Here is a 13,078-nt window from a genome sequence, read left to right as displayed (position 1 = left end):
CACAATGGGGATGAGGAGCAATGCCAGGGGTGGGTCAGGAGCAGTGACAGTGGGGGTGAGGAGCATTGCCAGGGGTGGGTCAGGAGCAGCGACAGTGGGGATGAGGAGCAATGCCAGGGGTGGGTCAGCAGCAGTGACAGTGGGGATGAGGTGCATTGCCAGGGGTGAGTCAGGAGCAGTGACAATGGGGATGAGGAGCAATGCCAGGGGTGGGTCAGGAGCATTGACAATGGGGATCAGGAGCATTGCCATGGGTGGGTCAGGGGCAGTGACAATGGGCATGAGGAGCATTGCCTGGGGTGGGCCAGGAGCAGTGACAATGGGGATGAGGAGCAATGCCAGGGGTGGGCCAGGAGCATTGACAATGGGGATGAGGAGCATTGCCAGGGGTGGGCCAGGAGCATTGACAATGGGGATGAGGAGCATTGCCAGGGGTGGGCCAGGAGCAGTGACAATGGGGATGAGGAGCATTGCCAGGGGTGAGTCAGGAGCAGTGACAATGGGGATGAGGAGCAATGCCAGGGGTGGTTGAGGAGCAGTGACAATGGGTATGAGGAGCAATGCCAGGGGTGGGTCAGGAGCAGTGACAATGAGAATGAGGAGCATTGCCAGGGGTGGGTCAGGAGCAGTGACAATGGGGATGAGGAGCAATGCCAGGGGTGAGTCTGGAGCAGTGGCAATGGGGATGAGGAGCATTGCCAGGGGTGGGTCTGGACAGTGACAATAGGGATGAGGAACATTGCCTGGGGTGGGTCAGGAGCAGTGACAATGGAAATGAGGAGCATTGCCAGGGGTGGGTCAGGAGCAGTGACAATGGGGATGAGGAGCGTTGCCAGGGGTGGGTCAGGAGCAGTGACAGTGGGGATGAGGAGCGATGCCAGGGGTGGGTCAGGAGCAGTGACAATGGGGATGAGGAGCGATGCCAGGGGTGGTTAAGGAGCAGTGACAATGGGGATGAGGAGCAATGCCAGGGGTGGTTCAGGAGCAGTGACAATGGGGATGAGGAGCAATGCCAGGGGTGAGTCTGGAACAGTGACAATGGGGATGAGGAGCATTGCCCGGGGTAGGTCTGGAGCAGTGACAATGAGGATGAGGAGCATTGCCAGGGGTGGGTCAGGAGCAGTGACAATGGAAATGAGGAGCATTGCCAGGGGTGGGTCTGGAGCAGTGACAATGGGGATGAGGAGCATTGCCAGGGGTGGGTCAGGAGCAGTGACAATGGAAATGAGGAGCATTGCCAGGGGTGGGTCAGGAGCAGTGACAGTGGGGATGAGGAGCAATGCCGGGTGGGTCAGGAGCAGTGACAATGGGGATGAGGAGCATTGCCTGGGGTGGGTCAGGAGCAGTGACAATGGGGATGAGGAGCAATGCCAGGGGTGAGTCAGGAGCAGTGACAATGGGGATGAGGAGCATTGCCAGGGGTGAGTCAGGAGCAGTGACAATGGGGATGAGGAGCGATGCCAGGGGTGGGTCAGGAGCAGTGACAATGGGGATGAGGAGCAATGCCAGGGGTGAGTCAGGAGCAGTGACAATTGGGATCAGGATCGATGCCAGGGGTGGGTCAGGAGCAGTGACAATGGAAATGTGGAGCATTGCCAGGGGTGGGTCAGGAGCTGTGACAATGGGGATGAGGAGCGTTGCCAGGGGTGGGTCAGGAGCAGTGACAGTGGGGATGAGGAGCGATGCCAGGGGTGGGTCAGGAGCAGTGACAATGGGGATGAGGAGCGATGCCAGGGGTGGGTAAGGAGCAGTGACAATGGGGATGAGGAGCAATGCCAGGGGTGGGTCAGGAGCAGTGACAATGAGGATCAGGAGCATTGCCAGGGGTGGGTCAGGAGCAGTGACAATGGAAATGAGGACCATTGCCAGGGGTGGGTCTGGAGCAGTGACAATGGGGATGAGGAGCATTGCCAGGGGTGGGTCAGGAGCAGTGACAATGGAAATGAGGAGCATTGCAAGGGGTGGGTCAGGAGCAGTGACAGTGGGGATGAGGAGCAATGCCGGGTGTGTCAGGAGCAGTGACAATGGGGATGAGGAGCATTGCCAGGGGTGGGTCAGGAGCAGTGACAATGGGGATGAGGATCAATGCCAGGGGTGAGTCAGGAGCAGTGACAATGGGGATGAGGAGCAATGCCAGGGGTGAGTCAGGAGCAGTGACAATGGGGATGAGGAGCGATGCCAGGGGTGGGTCAGGAGCAGTGACAATGGGGATGAGGAGCAATGCCAGGGGTAAGTCAGGGGCAGTGACAATGGGGATCAGGAGCGATGCCAGGGGTGGGTCAGGAGCAATGACAATGGGGATGATGAGCATTGCCAGGGGGGGGCCAGGAGCAGTGAAAATGGGGATGGGGAGCATTGCCAGAGGTGGGTCAGGAGCAGTGACAATGGGGATGAGGAGCATTGCCGGGGTGGGTCTGGAGCAGTGACAATTGCAATGAAGAGCTATGCCAGGGGTGGGTCAGGCGCAGTGACAATGGGGATGAGGAGCAATGCCAGGGGTGGGTCAGGAGCAGTGACAAAGGGGATGAGGAGCGATGCCAGGGGTGGGTCAGGAGCAGTGACCATGGGGATGAGGAGCAATGCCAGGGGTGAGTCAGGAGCAGTGACAATGGGGATCAGGAGCGATGCCAGGGGTGGGTCAGGAGCTGTGACAATGGTGATGATGAGCATTGCCAGGGGTGGGATCAGGAGCAGTGAAAATGGGGATGAGGAGCATTGCCAGAGGTGGGTCAGGAGCAGGGACAATGGGGATGAGGAGCATTGCCAGGGGTGGGTCTGGAGCAGTGACAATTGCAATGAAGAGCAATGCCAGGGGTGGGTCAGGAGCAGTGACAATGGGGATGAGGAGCAATGTCAGGGGTGGGTCAGGAGCAGTGACAATGGGGATGAAGAGCATTGCCAGGGGTGGGCCAGGAGCAGTGACAATGGGAATGAGAAGCAATACGAGGGGTGGGTCAGGAGCAGTGACAATGGCGATGAGGAGCAATGCCAGGGGTGGGTAAGGAGGAGAGTGACAATGGGGATGAGGAGCAATGCCTAGGGGTGGGTCAGGAGCAGTGACAATTGGGATGAGGAGCATTGCCAGGGGTGGGTCAGGAGCAGTGACAATGGGGATGAGGAGCGATGCCAGGGGTGGATCTGGAGCAGTGACAATGGGGATGAGGAGCATTGCCAGTGGTGGGTCAGGAGCAGTGACGATGGGGATGAGGAGCGATGCCAGGGGTGGGTCAGGAGCAGTGACAGTGAGGATGGGGTGCAATGCCAGGGGTGGGTCAGGAGCAGTGACAATGCGGATGAGGAGCAATGCCAGGGTTGGGTCAGGAGCAGTGACAATGGGGATGCGGAGCATTGCCAGGGGTAGGTCAGGAGCAGTGACAATGGGGATGAGGAGCAATGCCAGGGGTGGGTCAGGAGCAGTGACAATGGGGATGAGGAGCAATGCCAGGGGTGGGTCAGGAGCAGTGACAATGTGGATGAGGAGCAATGCCAGGGTTGGGTCAGGAGCAGTGACAATGGGGATGAGGAGCATTGCCAGGGGTAGGTCAGGAGCAGTGACAATGGGGATGAGGAGCATTGCCAGGGGTGAGTCAGGAGCAGTGACAATGGGGATGAGGAGCAATGCCAGGGGTGGGTCAGGAGCAGTGACAATGGGGATGAGGAGCAATGCCAGGGGTGGGTCAGGAGCAGTGACAATGGGAATGAGGAGCAATGCCAGGGGTGGGCAAGGCGCAGTGACAATGGGGCTGAGGAGCAATGCCAGGGGTGGGTCAGGAGCAGTGACAATGGGGATGAGGAGCATTGCCAGGGGTGGGTCAGGAGCAGTGACAATGAGGATGAGGAGCATTGCCAGGGGAGGGTCAGGAGCAGTGACAATGGGGATGAGGAGCATTGCCAGGGGTGGGTCTGGAGCAATGACAATGGGGATGACGAGCAATGCCAGGGGTGGGCCAGGAGCAGTGACAATGGGGATGAGGAGCATTGCCAGGGGTGGGTCAGGAGCAGTGACAATGGGAATGAGGAGCATTGCCAGGGGTGGGTCAGGAGCAGTGACAATGGAGATTTGGAGCATTGCCAGGGGTGGATCTGGAGCAGTGACAATGGGGATGAGGAGCATTGCCAGTGGTGGGTCAGGAGCAGTGATGATGTGGATGAGGAGCGATGCCAGGGGTGGGTCAGGAGCAGTGACAGTGAGGATGAGGAGCAATGCCAGGGGTAGGTCAGTAGCAGTGACAATGGGGATGAGGAGCATTGCTAGGGGTGGGTCAGGAGCAGTGACAATGGGGATGAGGAGCAATGCCAGGGTTGTGTCAGGAGCAGTGACAATGGGGATGAGGAGCATTGCCAGGGGTAGGTCAGGAGCAGTGACAATGGGGATGAGGAGCATTGCCAGGGGTGAGTCAGGAGCAGTGACAATGGGGATGAGGAGCAATGCCAGGGGTGGGTCAGGAGCAGTGACAATGGGGATGAGGAGCAATGCCAGGGGTGGGTCAGGAGCAGTGACAATGGGGATGAGGAGCAATGCCAGGGATGGGTAAGGAGCAGTGACAATGGGGATGAGGAGCAGTGCCAGGGGTGGGTCAGGAGCAGTGACAATGGGGCTGAGGAGCAATGCCAGGCGTGGGCCAGGAGCAGTGACAATGGGGATGAGGAGCAATGCCAGGGGTGGGCCAGGAGTAGTGACAATGGGGATGAGGAGCATTGCCAGGAGTGGGTCAGGAGCAGTCACAATGGGGATGAGGAGCAATGCCAGGGGTGGGTCAGGAGCAGTGACAATGGGGATGAGGAGCAATGCCAGGGGTGGGTCAGGAGCAGTGACAATGGGAATGAGGAGCAATGCCAGGGGTGGGCAAGGCGCAGTGACAATGGGGCTGAGGAGCAATGCCAGGGGTGGGTCAGGAGCAGTGACAATGGGGATGAGGAGCATTGCCAGGGGTGGGTCAGGAGCAGTGACAATGAGGATGAGGAGCATTGCCAGGGGAGGGTCAGGAGCAGTGACAGTGGGGATGAGGAGCATTGCCAGGGGTGGGTCAGGAGCATTGACAATGGGGATGAGGAGCAATGCCAGGGGTGGTGAGGAGCAGTGACAATGGGGATGAGGAGCATTGCCAGGGGTGGGTCAGGAGCATTGACAATGGGGATGAGGGGCAATGCCAGGGGTGGGTCAGGAGCAGTGACAATGGGGATGAGGAGCAATGCCAGGGGTGGGTCAGGAGCAGTGACAATGGGGATGAGGAGCATTGCCAGGGGTGGGTCTGGAGCAATGACAATGGGGATGAGGAGCAATGCCAGGGGTGGGCCAGGAGCAGTGACAATGGGGATGAGGAGCATTGCCAGGGGTGGGTCAGGAGCAATGACAATGGGAATGAGGAGCATTGCCAGGGGTGGGTCAGGAACAGTGACAATGGAGATTTGGAGCATTGCCAGGGGTGGATCTGGAGCAGTGACAATGGGGATGAGGAGCATTGCCAGTGGTGGGTCAGGAGCAGTGATGATGGGGATGAGGAGCGATGCCAGGGGTGGGTCAGGAGCAGTGACAGTGAGGATGAGGAGCAATGCCAGGGGTAGGTCAGGAGCAGTGACAATGGGGATGAGGAGCATTGCCAGGGGTGGTTCAGGAGCAGTGACAATGGGGATGAGGAGCATTGCCAGGGGTGAGTCAGGAGCAGTGACAATGGGGATGAGGAGCAATGCCAGGGGTGGGTCAGGAGCAGTGACAATGGGGATGAGGAGCAATGCCAGGGGTGGGTCAGGAGCAGTGACAATGGGGATGAGGAGCAATGCCAGGGATGGGTAAGGAGCAGTGACAATGGGGATGAGGAGCATTGCCAGGGGTGGGTCAGGAGCAGTGACAATGGGGATGAGGAGCAATGCCAGGGATGGGTAAGGAGCAGTGACAATGGGGATGAGGAGCAGTGCCAGGGGTGGGTCAGGAGCAGTGACAATGGGGATGAGGAGCAATGCCAGGCGTGGGCCAGGAGCAGTGACAATGGGGATGAGGAGCAATGCCAGGGGTGGGCCAGGACCAGTGACAATGGGGATGAGGAGCATTGCCAGGGGTGGGTCAGGAGCAGTCACACTGGGGATGAGTTGCAATGCCAGGGGTGGGTCAGGAGCAGTGACAGTGGGGGTGAGGAGCATTGCCAGGGGTGGGTCAGGAGCAGCGACAGTGGGGATGAGGAGCAATGCCAGGGGTGGGTAAGCAGCAGTGACAGTGGGGATGAGGTGCATTGCCAGGGGTGAGTCAGGAGCAGTGACAATGGGGATGAGGAGCAATGCCAGGGGTGGGTCAGGAGCATTGACAATGGGGATCAGGAGCATTGCCAGGGGTGGGTCAGGAGCAGTGACAATGGGCATGAGGAGCATTGCCTGGGGTGGGCCAGGAGCAGTGACAATGGGGATGAGGAGCAATGCCAGGGGTGGGCCAGGAGCATTGACAATGGGGATGAGGAGCATTGCCAGGGGTGGGCCAGGAGCAGTGACAATGGGGATGAGGAGCATTGCCAGGGGTGGGCCAGGAGCATTGACAATGGGGATGAGGAGCATTGCCAGGGGTGGGTCAGGAGCAGTGACAGTGGGGATGAGGAGCATTGCCAGGGGTGGGTCAGGAGCAGAGACAATGGGGATGAGGAGCATTGCCAGGGGTGGGTCAGGAGCAGTGACAATGGGGATGAGGAGCATTGCCAGGGGCGGGTCAGGAGCAGTGACAGTGGGGATGAGGAGCATTGCCAGGGGTAGGTCAGGAGCAGTGACAATGGGGATGAGGAGCATTGCCAGGGGTGGGTCTGGAGCAGTGACAATGGGGATGAGGAGCATTGCCAGGGGTGGTTCAGGAGCAGTGACAATGGAAATGAGGAGCATTGCCAGGGGTGGGTCAGGAGCAGTGACAATGGGGATGAGGAGCAATGCCAGGGGTGGGTCAGGAGCACTGACAATGGGGATGAGGAGCAATGCCAGGGATGGGTAAGGAGCAGTGACAATGGGGATGAGGAGCAGTGCCAGGGGTGGGTCAGGAGCAGTGACAATGGGGATGAGGAGCAATGCCAGGCGTGGGCCAGGAGCAGTGACAATGGGGATGAGGAGCAATGCCAGGGGTGGGCCAGGAGTAGTGACAATGGGGATGAGGAGCATTGCCAGGGGTGGGTCAGGAGCAGTCACAATGGGAATGAGGAGCAATGCCAGGGGTGGGCAAGGCGCAGTGACAATGGGGATGAGGAGCATTGCCAGGGGTGGGTCAGGAGCAGTGACAGTGGGGATGAGGAGCATTGCCAGGGGTGGGTCAGGAGCAGTGACAATGAGGATGAGCAGCATTGCCAGGGGAGGGTCAGGAGCAGTGACAGTGGGGATGAGGAGCATTGCCAGGGGTGGGTCAGGAGCATTGACAATGGGGATGAGGAGCAATGCCAGGGGTTGGCCAGGAGCAGTGACAAGGGGGATGAGGAGCATTGCCAGGGGTGGGTCAGGAGCATTGACAATGGGGATGAGGAGCAATGCCAGGGGTGGGTCAGGAGCAGTGACAATGGGGATGAGGAGCATTGCCAGGGGTGGGTCAGGAGCATTGACAATGGGGATGAGGGGCAATGCCAGGGGTGGGTCAGGAGCAGTGACAATGGGGATGAGGACCAATGCCAGGGGTGGGTCAGGAGCAGTGACAATGGGGATGAGGAGCATTGCCAGGGGTGGGTCTGGAGCAATGACAATGGGGATGAGGAGCAATGCCAGGGGTGGGCCAGGAGCAGTGACAATGGGGATGAGGAGCATTGCCAGGGGTGGGTCAGGAGCAGTGACAATGGGAATGAGGAGCATTGCCAGGGGTGGGTCAGGAGCAGTGATGATGGGGATGAGGAGCGATGCCAGGGGTGGGTCAGGAGCAGTGACAGTGAGGATGAGGAGCAATGCCAGGGGTAGGTCAGGAGCAGTGACAATGGGGATGAGGAGCATTGCCAGGGGTGGGTCAGGAGCAGTGACAATGGGGATGAGGAGCAATGCCAGGGTTGTGTCAGGAGCAGTGACAATGGGGATGAGGAGCATTGCCAGGGGTAGGCCAGGAGCAGTGACAATGGGGATGAGGAGCAATGCCAGGGGTGGGCCAGGAGCAGTGACAATGGGGATGAGGAGCATTGCCAGGGGTGGGTCAGGAGCAGTCACAATGGGGATGAGGAGCAATGCCAGGGGTGGGTCAGGAGCAGTGACAGTGGGGGTGAGGAGCATTGCCAGGGGTGGGTCAGGAGCAGCGACAGTGGGGATGAGGAGCAATGCCAGGGGTGGGTAAGCAGCAGTGACAATGGGGATGAGGTGCATTGCCAGGGGTGATTCAGGAGCAGTGACAATGGGGATGAGGAGCAATGCCAGGGGTGGGTCAGGAGCATTGACAATGGGGATCAGGAGCATTGCCAGGGGTGGGTCAGGAGCAGTGACAATGGGCATGAGGAGCATTGCCTGGGGTGGGCCAGGAGCATTGACAATGGGGATCAGGAGCAATGCCAGGGGTGGGCCAGGAGCATTGACAATGGGGATGAGGAGCATTGCCAGGGGTGGGCCAGGAGCAGTGACAATGGGGATGAGGAGCATTGCCAGGGGTGGGCCAGGAGCATTGACAATGGGGATGAGGAGCATTGCCAGCGGTGGGTCAGGAGCAGTGACAGTGGGGATGAGGAGCATTGCCAGGGGTGGGTCAGGAGCAGTGACAATGGGGATGAGGAGCATTGCCAGGGGTGGGTCAGGAGCAGTGACAATGGGGATGAGGAGCATTGCCAGGGGCGGGTCAGGAGCAGTGACAGTGGGGATGAGGAGCATTGCCAGGGGTGGGTCAGGAGCAGTGACAATGGGGATGAGGAGCAATGCCAGGGGTGGGTCAGGAGCAGTGACAATGGGGATGAGGAGCAATGCCAGGGGTGGGCCAGGAGCAGTGACAATGGGGATGAGGAGCATTGCCAGGGGTGGGCCAGGAGCAGTGACAATGGGGATGAGGAGCATTGCCAGGGGTGGGTCTGGAGCAGTGACAATGGGGATGAGGAGCAATGCCAGGGGTGGGCCAGGAGCAGTGACAATGGGGATGAGGAGCATTGCCAGGGGTGGGTCAGGAGCAGTGACAATGGGCATGAGGAGCATTGCCAGGGGTGGGTCAGGAGCAGTGACAATGGGGATGAGGAGCATTGCCAGGGGTGGGTCAGGAGCAGTGACAGTGGGGATGAGGAGCATTGCCAGGGGTGGGTCAGGAGCAGTTACAATGGGGATGAGGAGCAATGCCATGGGTGGGTCAGGAGCAGTGACAATGGGGATGAAGAGCAATGCCAGGGGTGGGTCAGGAGCAGTGACAATGGGGATGAAGAGCAATACTGAGGGCGGTTCAGGAGAACTACAATGTGATGAATCAGGTGTGTTTGCTTCTCCCTTGCAGATGAGGTGGAGAGTGACACCTCTTCGAAGGTGGACGAATCGGAAGAAGAGTCCGAGCCCTCATCGGGTTTTGAGAGCAGCTCTGAAGAAGAGGAGGACGCCCCGGACACAATGGACGACTCAACAGTCGACAGCTCTGTCGCTGAGGAGAAGGAGGTAAAAGGAGAATCGCTCGTCGAGCCACCCAGCACGAAGATTGAGGAACTGCCAGAGAAGGAGCGTGAAGAGGAGCTGGAGAAAGAGGGCCGGAAAGAGATCAGAGAGATGAAGGAGTCCCGAGAAGCGAAGGAAACCATTCACGCGGCCAAGGTCGCCACAGGAATGGCCGGTGAGTGAAGCGTGTGGATCAATGTGTGTTAGATACACTGTCCTTCCCCCCCTCTGGGACCGGGTGTCACAGTGTGTTAGATACACTGTCCTTCCCCCCCTCTGGGACTGGGTGGCACAGTGTGTTAGATACACTGTCCTTTCCCCCTCTGGGACCGGGTGTCACAGTGTGTTAGATACACTGTCCTTTCCCCCTCTGGGACCGGGTGTCACAGTGTGTTAGATACACTGTCCTTTCCCCCTCTGGGACTGGGTGTCACAGTGCGTTAGATACACTGTCCTTTCCCCCTCTGGGACCGGGTGTCACAGTGTGTTAGGTACACTGTCCTTTCGCCCTCTGGGACCGGGTGTCACAGTGTGTTAGATACACTGTCTTTTCCCCCCCTTCTGGGACCGGGTGTCACAGTGTGTTAGATACACTGTCCTTTCCCCCTCTGGGACTGGGTGTTACAGAGTGTTAGATACACTGTCCTTTCCCCCTCTGGGACTGGGTGTCACAGTGTGTTAGATACACTGTCGTTTCCCCCTCTGGGACTGGGTGTCACAGTGTGTTAGATACACTGTCCTTTCCCCCTCTGGGACTGGGTGTCACAGTGTGTTAGATACACTGTCCTTTCCCCCTCTGGGACTGGGAGTCACAGTGTGTTAGATACACTGTCCATTCCCCCTCTGGGACCGGGTGTCACAGTGTATTAGATACACTGTCCTTTCTTTCCCCCTCTGGGACTGGGTGTCACAGTGTGTTAGATACACTGTCCTTTCCCCCTCTGGGACTGGGAGTCACAGTGTGTTAGATACACTGTCCATTCCCCCTCTGGGACCGGGTGTCACAGTGTATTAGATACACTGTCCTTTCTTTCCCCCTCTGGGACCGGGTGTCACAGTGTGTTAGATACACTGGCCTTTCCCCCTCTGGGACTGGGAGTCACTGTGTTAGATACACTGTCCTTTCCCCCTCTGGGACTGGGTGTCACTGTGTGGTCCACTGTACTCATCCCTCATTTCCTTCCTTCAGAACCGTCAACTGTAATCCCAGAGAAGCCTGCTTTGTTGCCGAATGGGGAAGCGGATGCCAAGCCGAAGGATGAGCCCGAGAAGATGGCGGCCACGGTCGAGGAGGAGAAGCCCGCTGGAGAGCTAACGGCGAAAGAGGAAGGCGGCCCACCATTGGTGCCTTTGAGGAAGCAGCCTAAGCGTGTCTCGTTTTCTCTCTCTGAGGAGGAGGAGGTGGAGGAAGAGACGGAGGGCGAGGAGGAGGAGACGGAGGATGATGAGCCGGAGAGTTATCCTGTCGGGCCATCGTCGAGGGCGCTGCGGCGGAGGGAAAATCTGCGCAGCATTTCGCCGCCGGCCCCCACCACCATCCGCAACCTCCCGCTGGATCACGCGGCCTTGGTCAAGGCGCCCACCGAGGAGCCTCCGGCTCGGGCATCCCGTGGACGAAACAGGCAGCAGCAGCCCCCCCGCACTCCCACCCCCGAGCCCCCTGAGGATGTAAGCCTGCGGCTGAAGGAACAGCTGGGCGCCTCGTCCTTGCTGGCTCTGGCCAACACCGCCTTCTCGCCGCGGACCCCGGACAAGGGGGTGGACCTGGCAGCCCTGGCCGACATCGCCTTGACCATCGGCGAGGCGGGTGCCGAGCTGGCCCTGAGCTCCGACGACGAAGAGGAGGAGGACCTCCTGCCCCGCCCTGAGCGCACCTTCCATTTGGAGCACAGCTACGCCAAGCCCCCTCCCCGCCTGCCCTCGCCCTCCGCCCGCCGGGCCTCGGCTCGGCGGGGTCCGGGCGAGGCCTCGCGGGCTGTCCCGTCCCCGCTGGAGGGCTCCGCCAGCCAGCGGCTGATCACCGAGCTGCTCAGCGACCACCTGGACGCCGTGCTGGAGGCCCCCGAGGAGGTGGTGGCACCACCCTGCCCGCCGCAGTCTACCGGTGTGCTGGAGGTGGGCGACCTGGGTGGCGGAGGAGCAGGAGGGGGGGTAGGTGAGAGCAGGCGGCTGAAGGGGCGTGACGATGACGAGGAGGCGCACAAGAGGAGGCGGAGGCTCCCGCAGGAGGAGAACGAGGAGGCGGAGGAGGTGGGCAACCAAGAGGACACAGGGCCTCCGCTGGAGGGTGAAGAGGAAGCCTTGCCTCCCGCCGGGCAAGCCACGAAGGGCAAGAGACTGGAACCGGGCGAAGTATGCTCGGAACGGACAAAGGCGGGCGCCGAACCGCCGGATGGTGCCTTTGAGCTGCGCAGCGAGTTTGAGGAGATGTCCATTCTTTACGACATCTGGAACTCTGGCCTTGACCCGGAGGACGCGCGGTACCTCAAGCAGACTTACGAGCAGCTCCTACAAGAAGACACCAGTGTGGACTGGTTGAACGATACACATTGGGTGTTCCACACCAATATCCTTCATTTTGGAGGGGCCGTTGGCACCTGTCGCGTCTCCCGAGCTCCCTCGGGACGGTACACACACACCCAAACCTCTGTTTGATGTTCAGGCCATGGTGGAAATGTAGAAAATGGTCGAGCCATTTTGTTCTCCGCAAGCAGTCAGCAGAAAGGCTGAGATAAAGAGCTGCCAAGTGACAGTGGAGGGATACAGAGTGGACCCAGAGTCCACCACCAAACCTCCTTCAGAATGCTGCCCATGGCGTTTTTCCAGACATCTGCTCCCTCAGTACTAAAAGTGCAATGTCCCTCCGGCAGTGCGAGCCATCTCTCGCCTGACCCCCCTGACAGTGCCGCACTCCCTCAGCCCTGTGCCCCCCCCGGTCAGTGCGGCACTCCCTCAGGCCTGACCCTCAGGTAGTGTGGCGCTCCCTCAGTACTGACTCTCAGACAGTGCGGCACTCCCTCAGCCCTGACCCTCAGACAGTGCGACACTCCCTCAGTACTGACTCTCTGACAGTGCGGCGCTCCCTCAGTACTGACCCTCCGACAGGGCGGCGCTCTCTCAGTACTGACCCTCTGATAGTGCGGTGGACCCTCGGTACTGACCCTCTGACAGTGCGGCGCTCCCTCAGTACTGACCCTCTGCCAGTGCGGCGCTCCCTCAGTAATGATGCTCTGACCATGCGGCACTCCCTCAGCCCTGACCCTCAGACAGTGCGGCGCTCCCTCAGTCCTGACCCTCTGACAGTGTGGCGCTCCCTCAGTAGTGATGCTCTGACAGTGCGGCACTCCCTCAGCCCTGACCCTCAGACAGTGCGGCGCTCCCTCAGCCCTGACCCTCAGACAGTGCGGCGCTCCCTCAGTACTGCCCCACTGACAGTGCAGCACTCCCTCAGTATTGACCCTCTGACAGTGCGACACTCCCTCTGTACTGACCCTCTGACAGTGCGGCGCTCCCTCAGTACTGACCCTCT

At 59.7% G+C, this 13,078-nt stretch overlaps 1 protein-coding gene across 1 annotated transcript in view; it reads left to right on the top strand.

Annotated features, from left to right (window-relative positions):
- LOC140406725 (histone-lysine N-methyltransferase SETD1A-like) overlaps positions 1 to 13,078 on the top strand; it is a gene marked incomplete at its 3' end in the record, with an annotated part of 94,167 nt that overhangs the window by 48,986 nt on the left and 32,103 nt on the right. The window contains exons 5-6 of the mRNA XM_072494674.1: positions 9,398 to 9,724; positions 10,739 to 12,115. Of these exons, the coding sequence (XP_072350775.1) occupies positions 9,398 to 9,724; positions 10,739 to 12,115 (1,704 nt within the window). The remainder of the gene's footprint in view (positions 1 to 9,397; positions 9,725 to 10,738; positions 12,116 to 13,078) is intronic.

The sequence above is a fragment of the Scyliorhinus torazame genome, unplaced genomic scaffold (assembly GCF_047496885.1).
Source record: "Scyliorhinus torazame isolate Kashiwa2021f unplaced genomic scaffold, sScyTor2.1 scaffold_807, whole genome shotgun sequence".
Classification (NCBI taxonomy): domain Eukaryota; kingdom Metazoa; phylum Chordata; class Chondrichthyes; order Carcharhiniformes; family Scyliorhinidae; genus Scyliorhinus; species Scyliorhinus torazame.
This window is presented reverse-complemented; position numbering and strand designations above follow the sequence as displayed.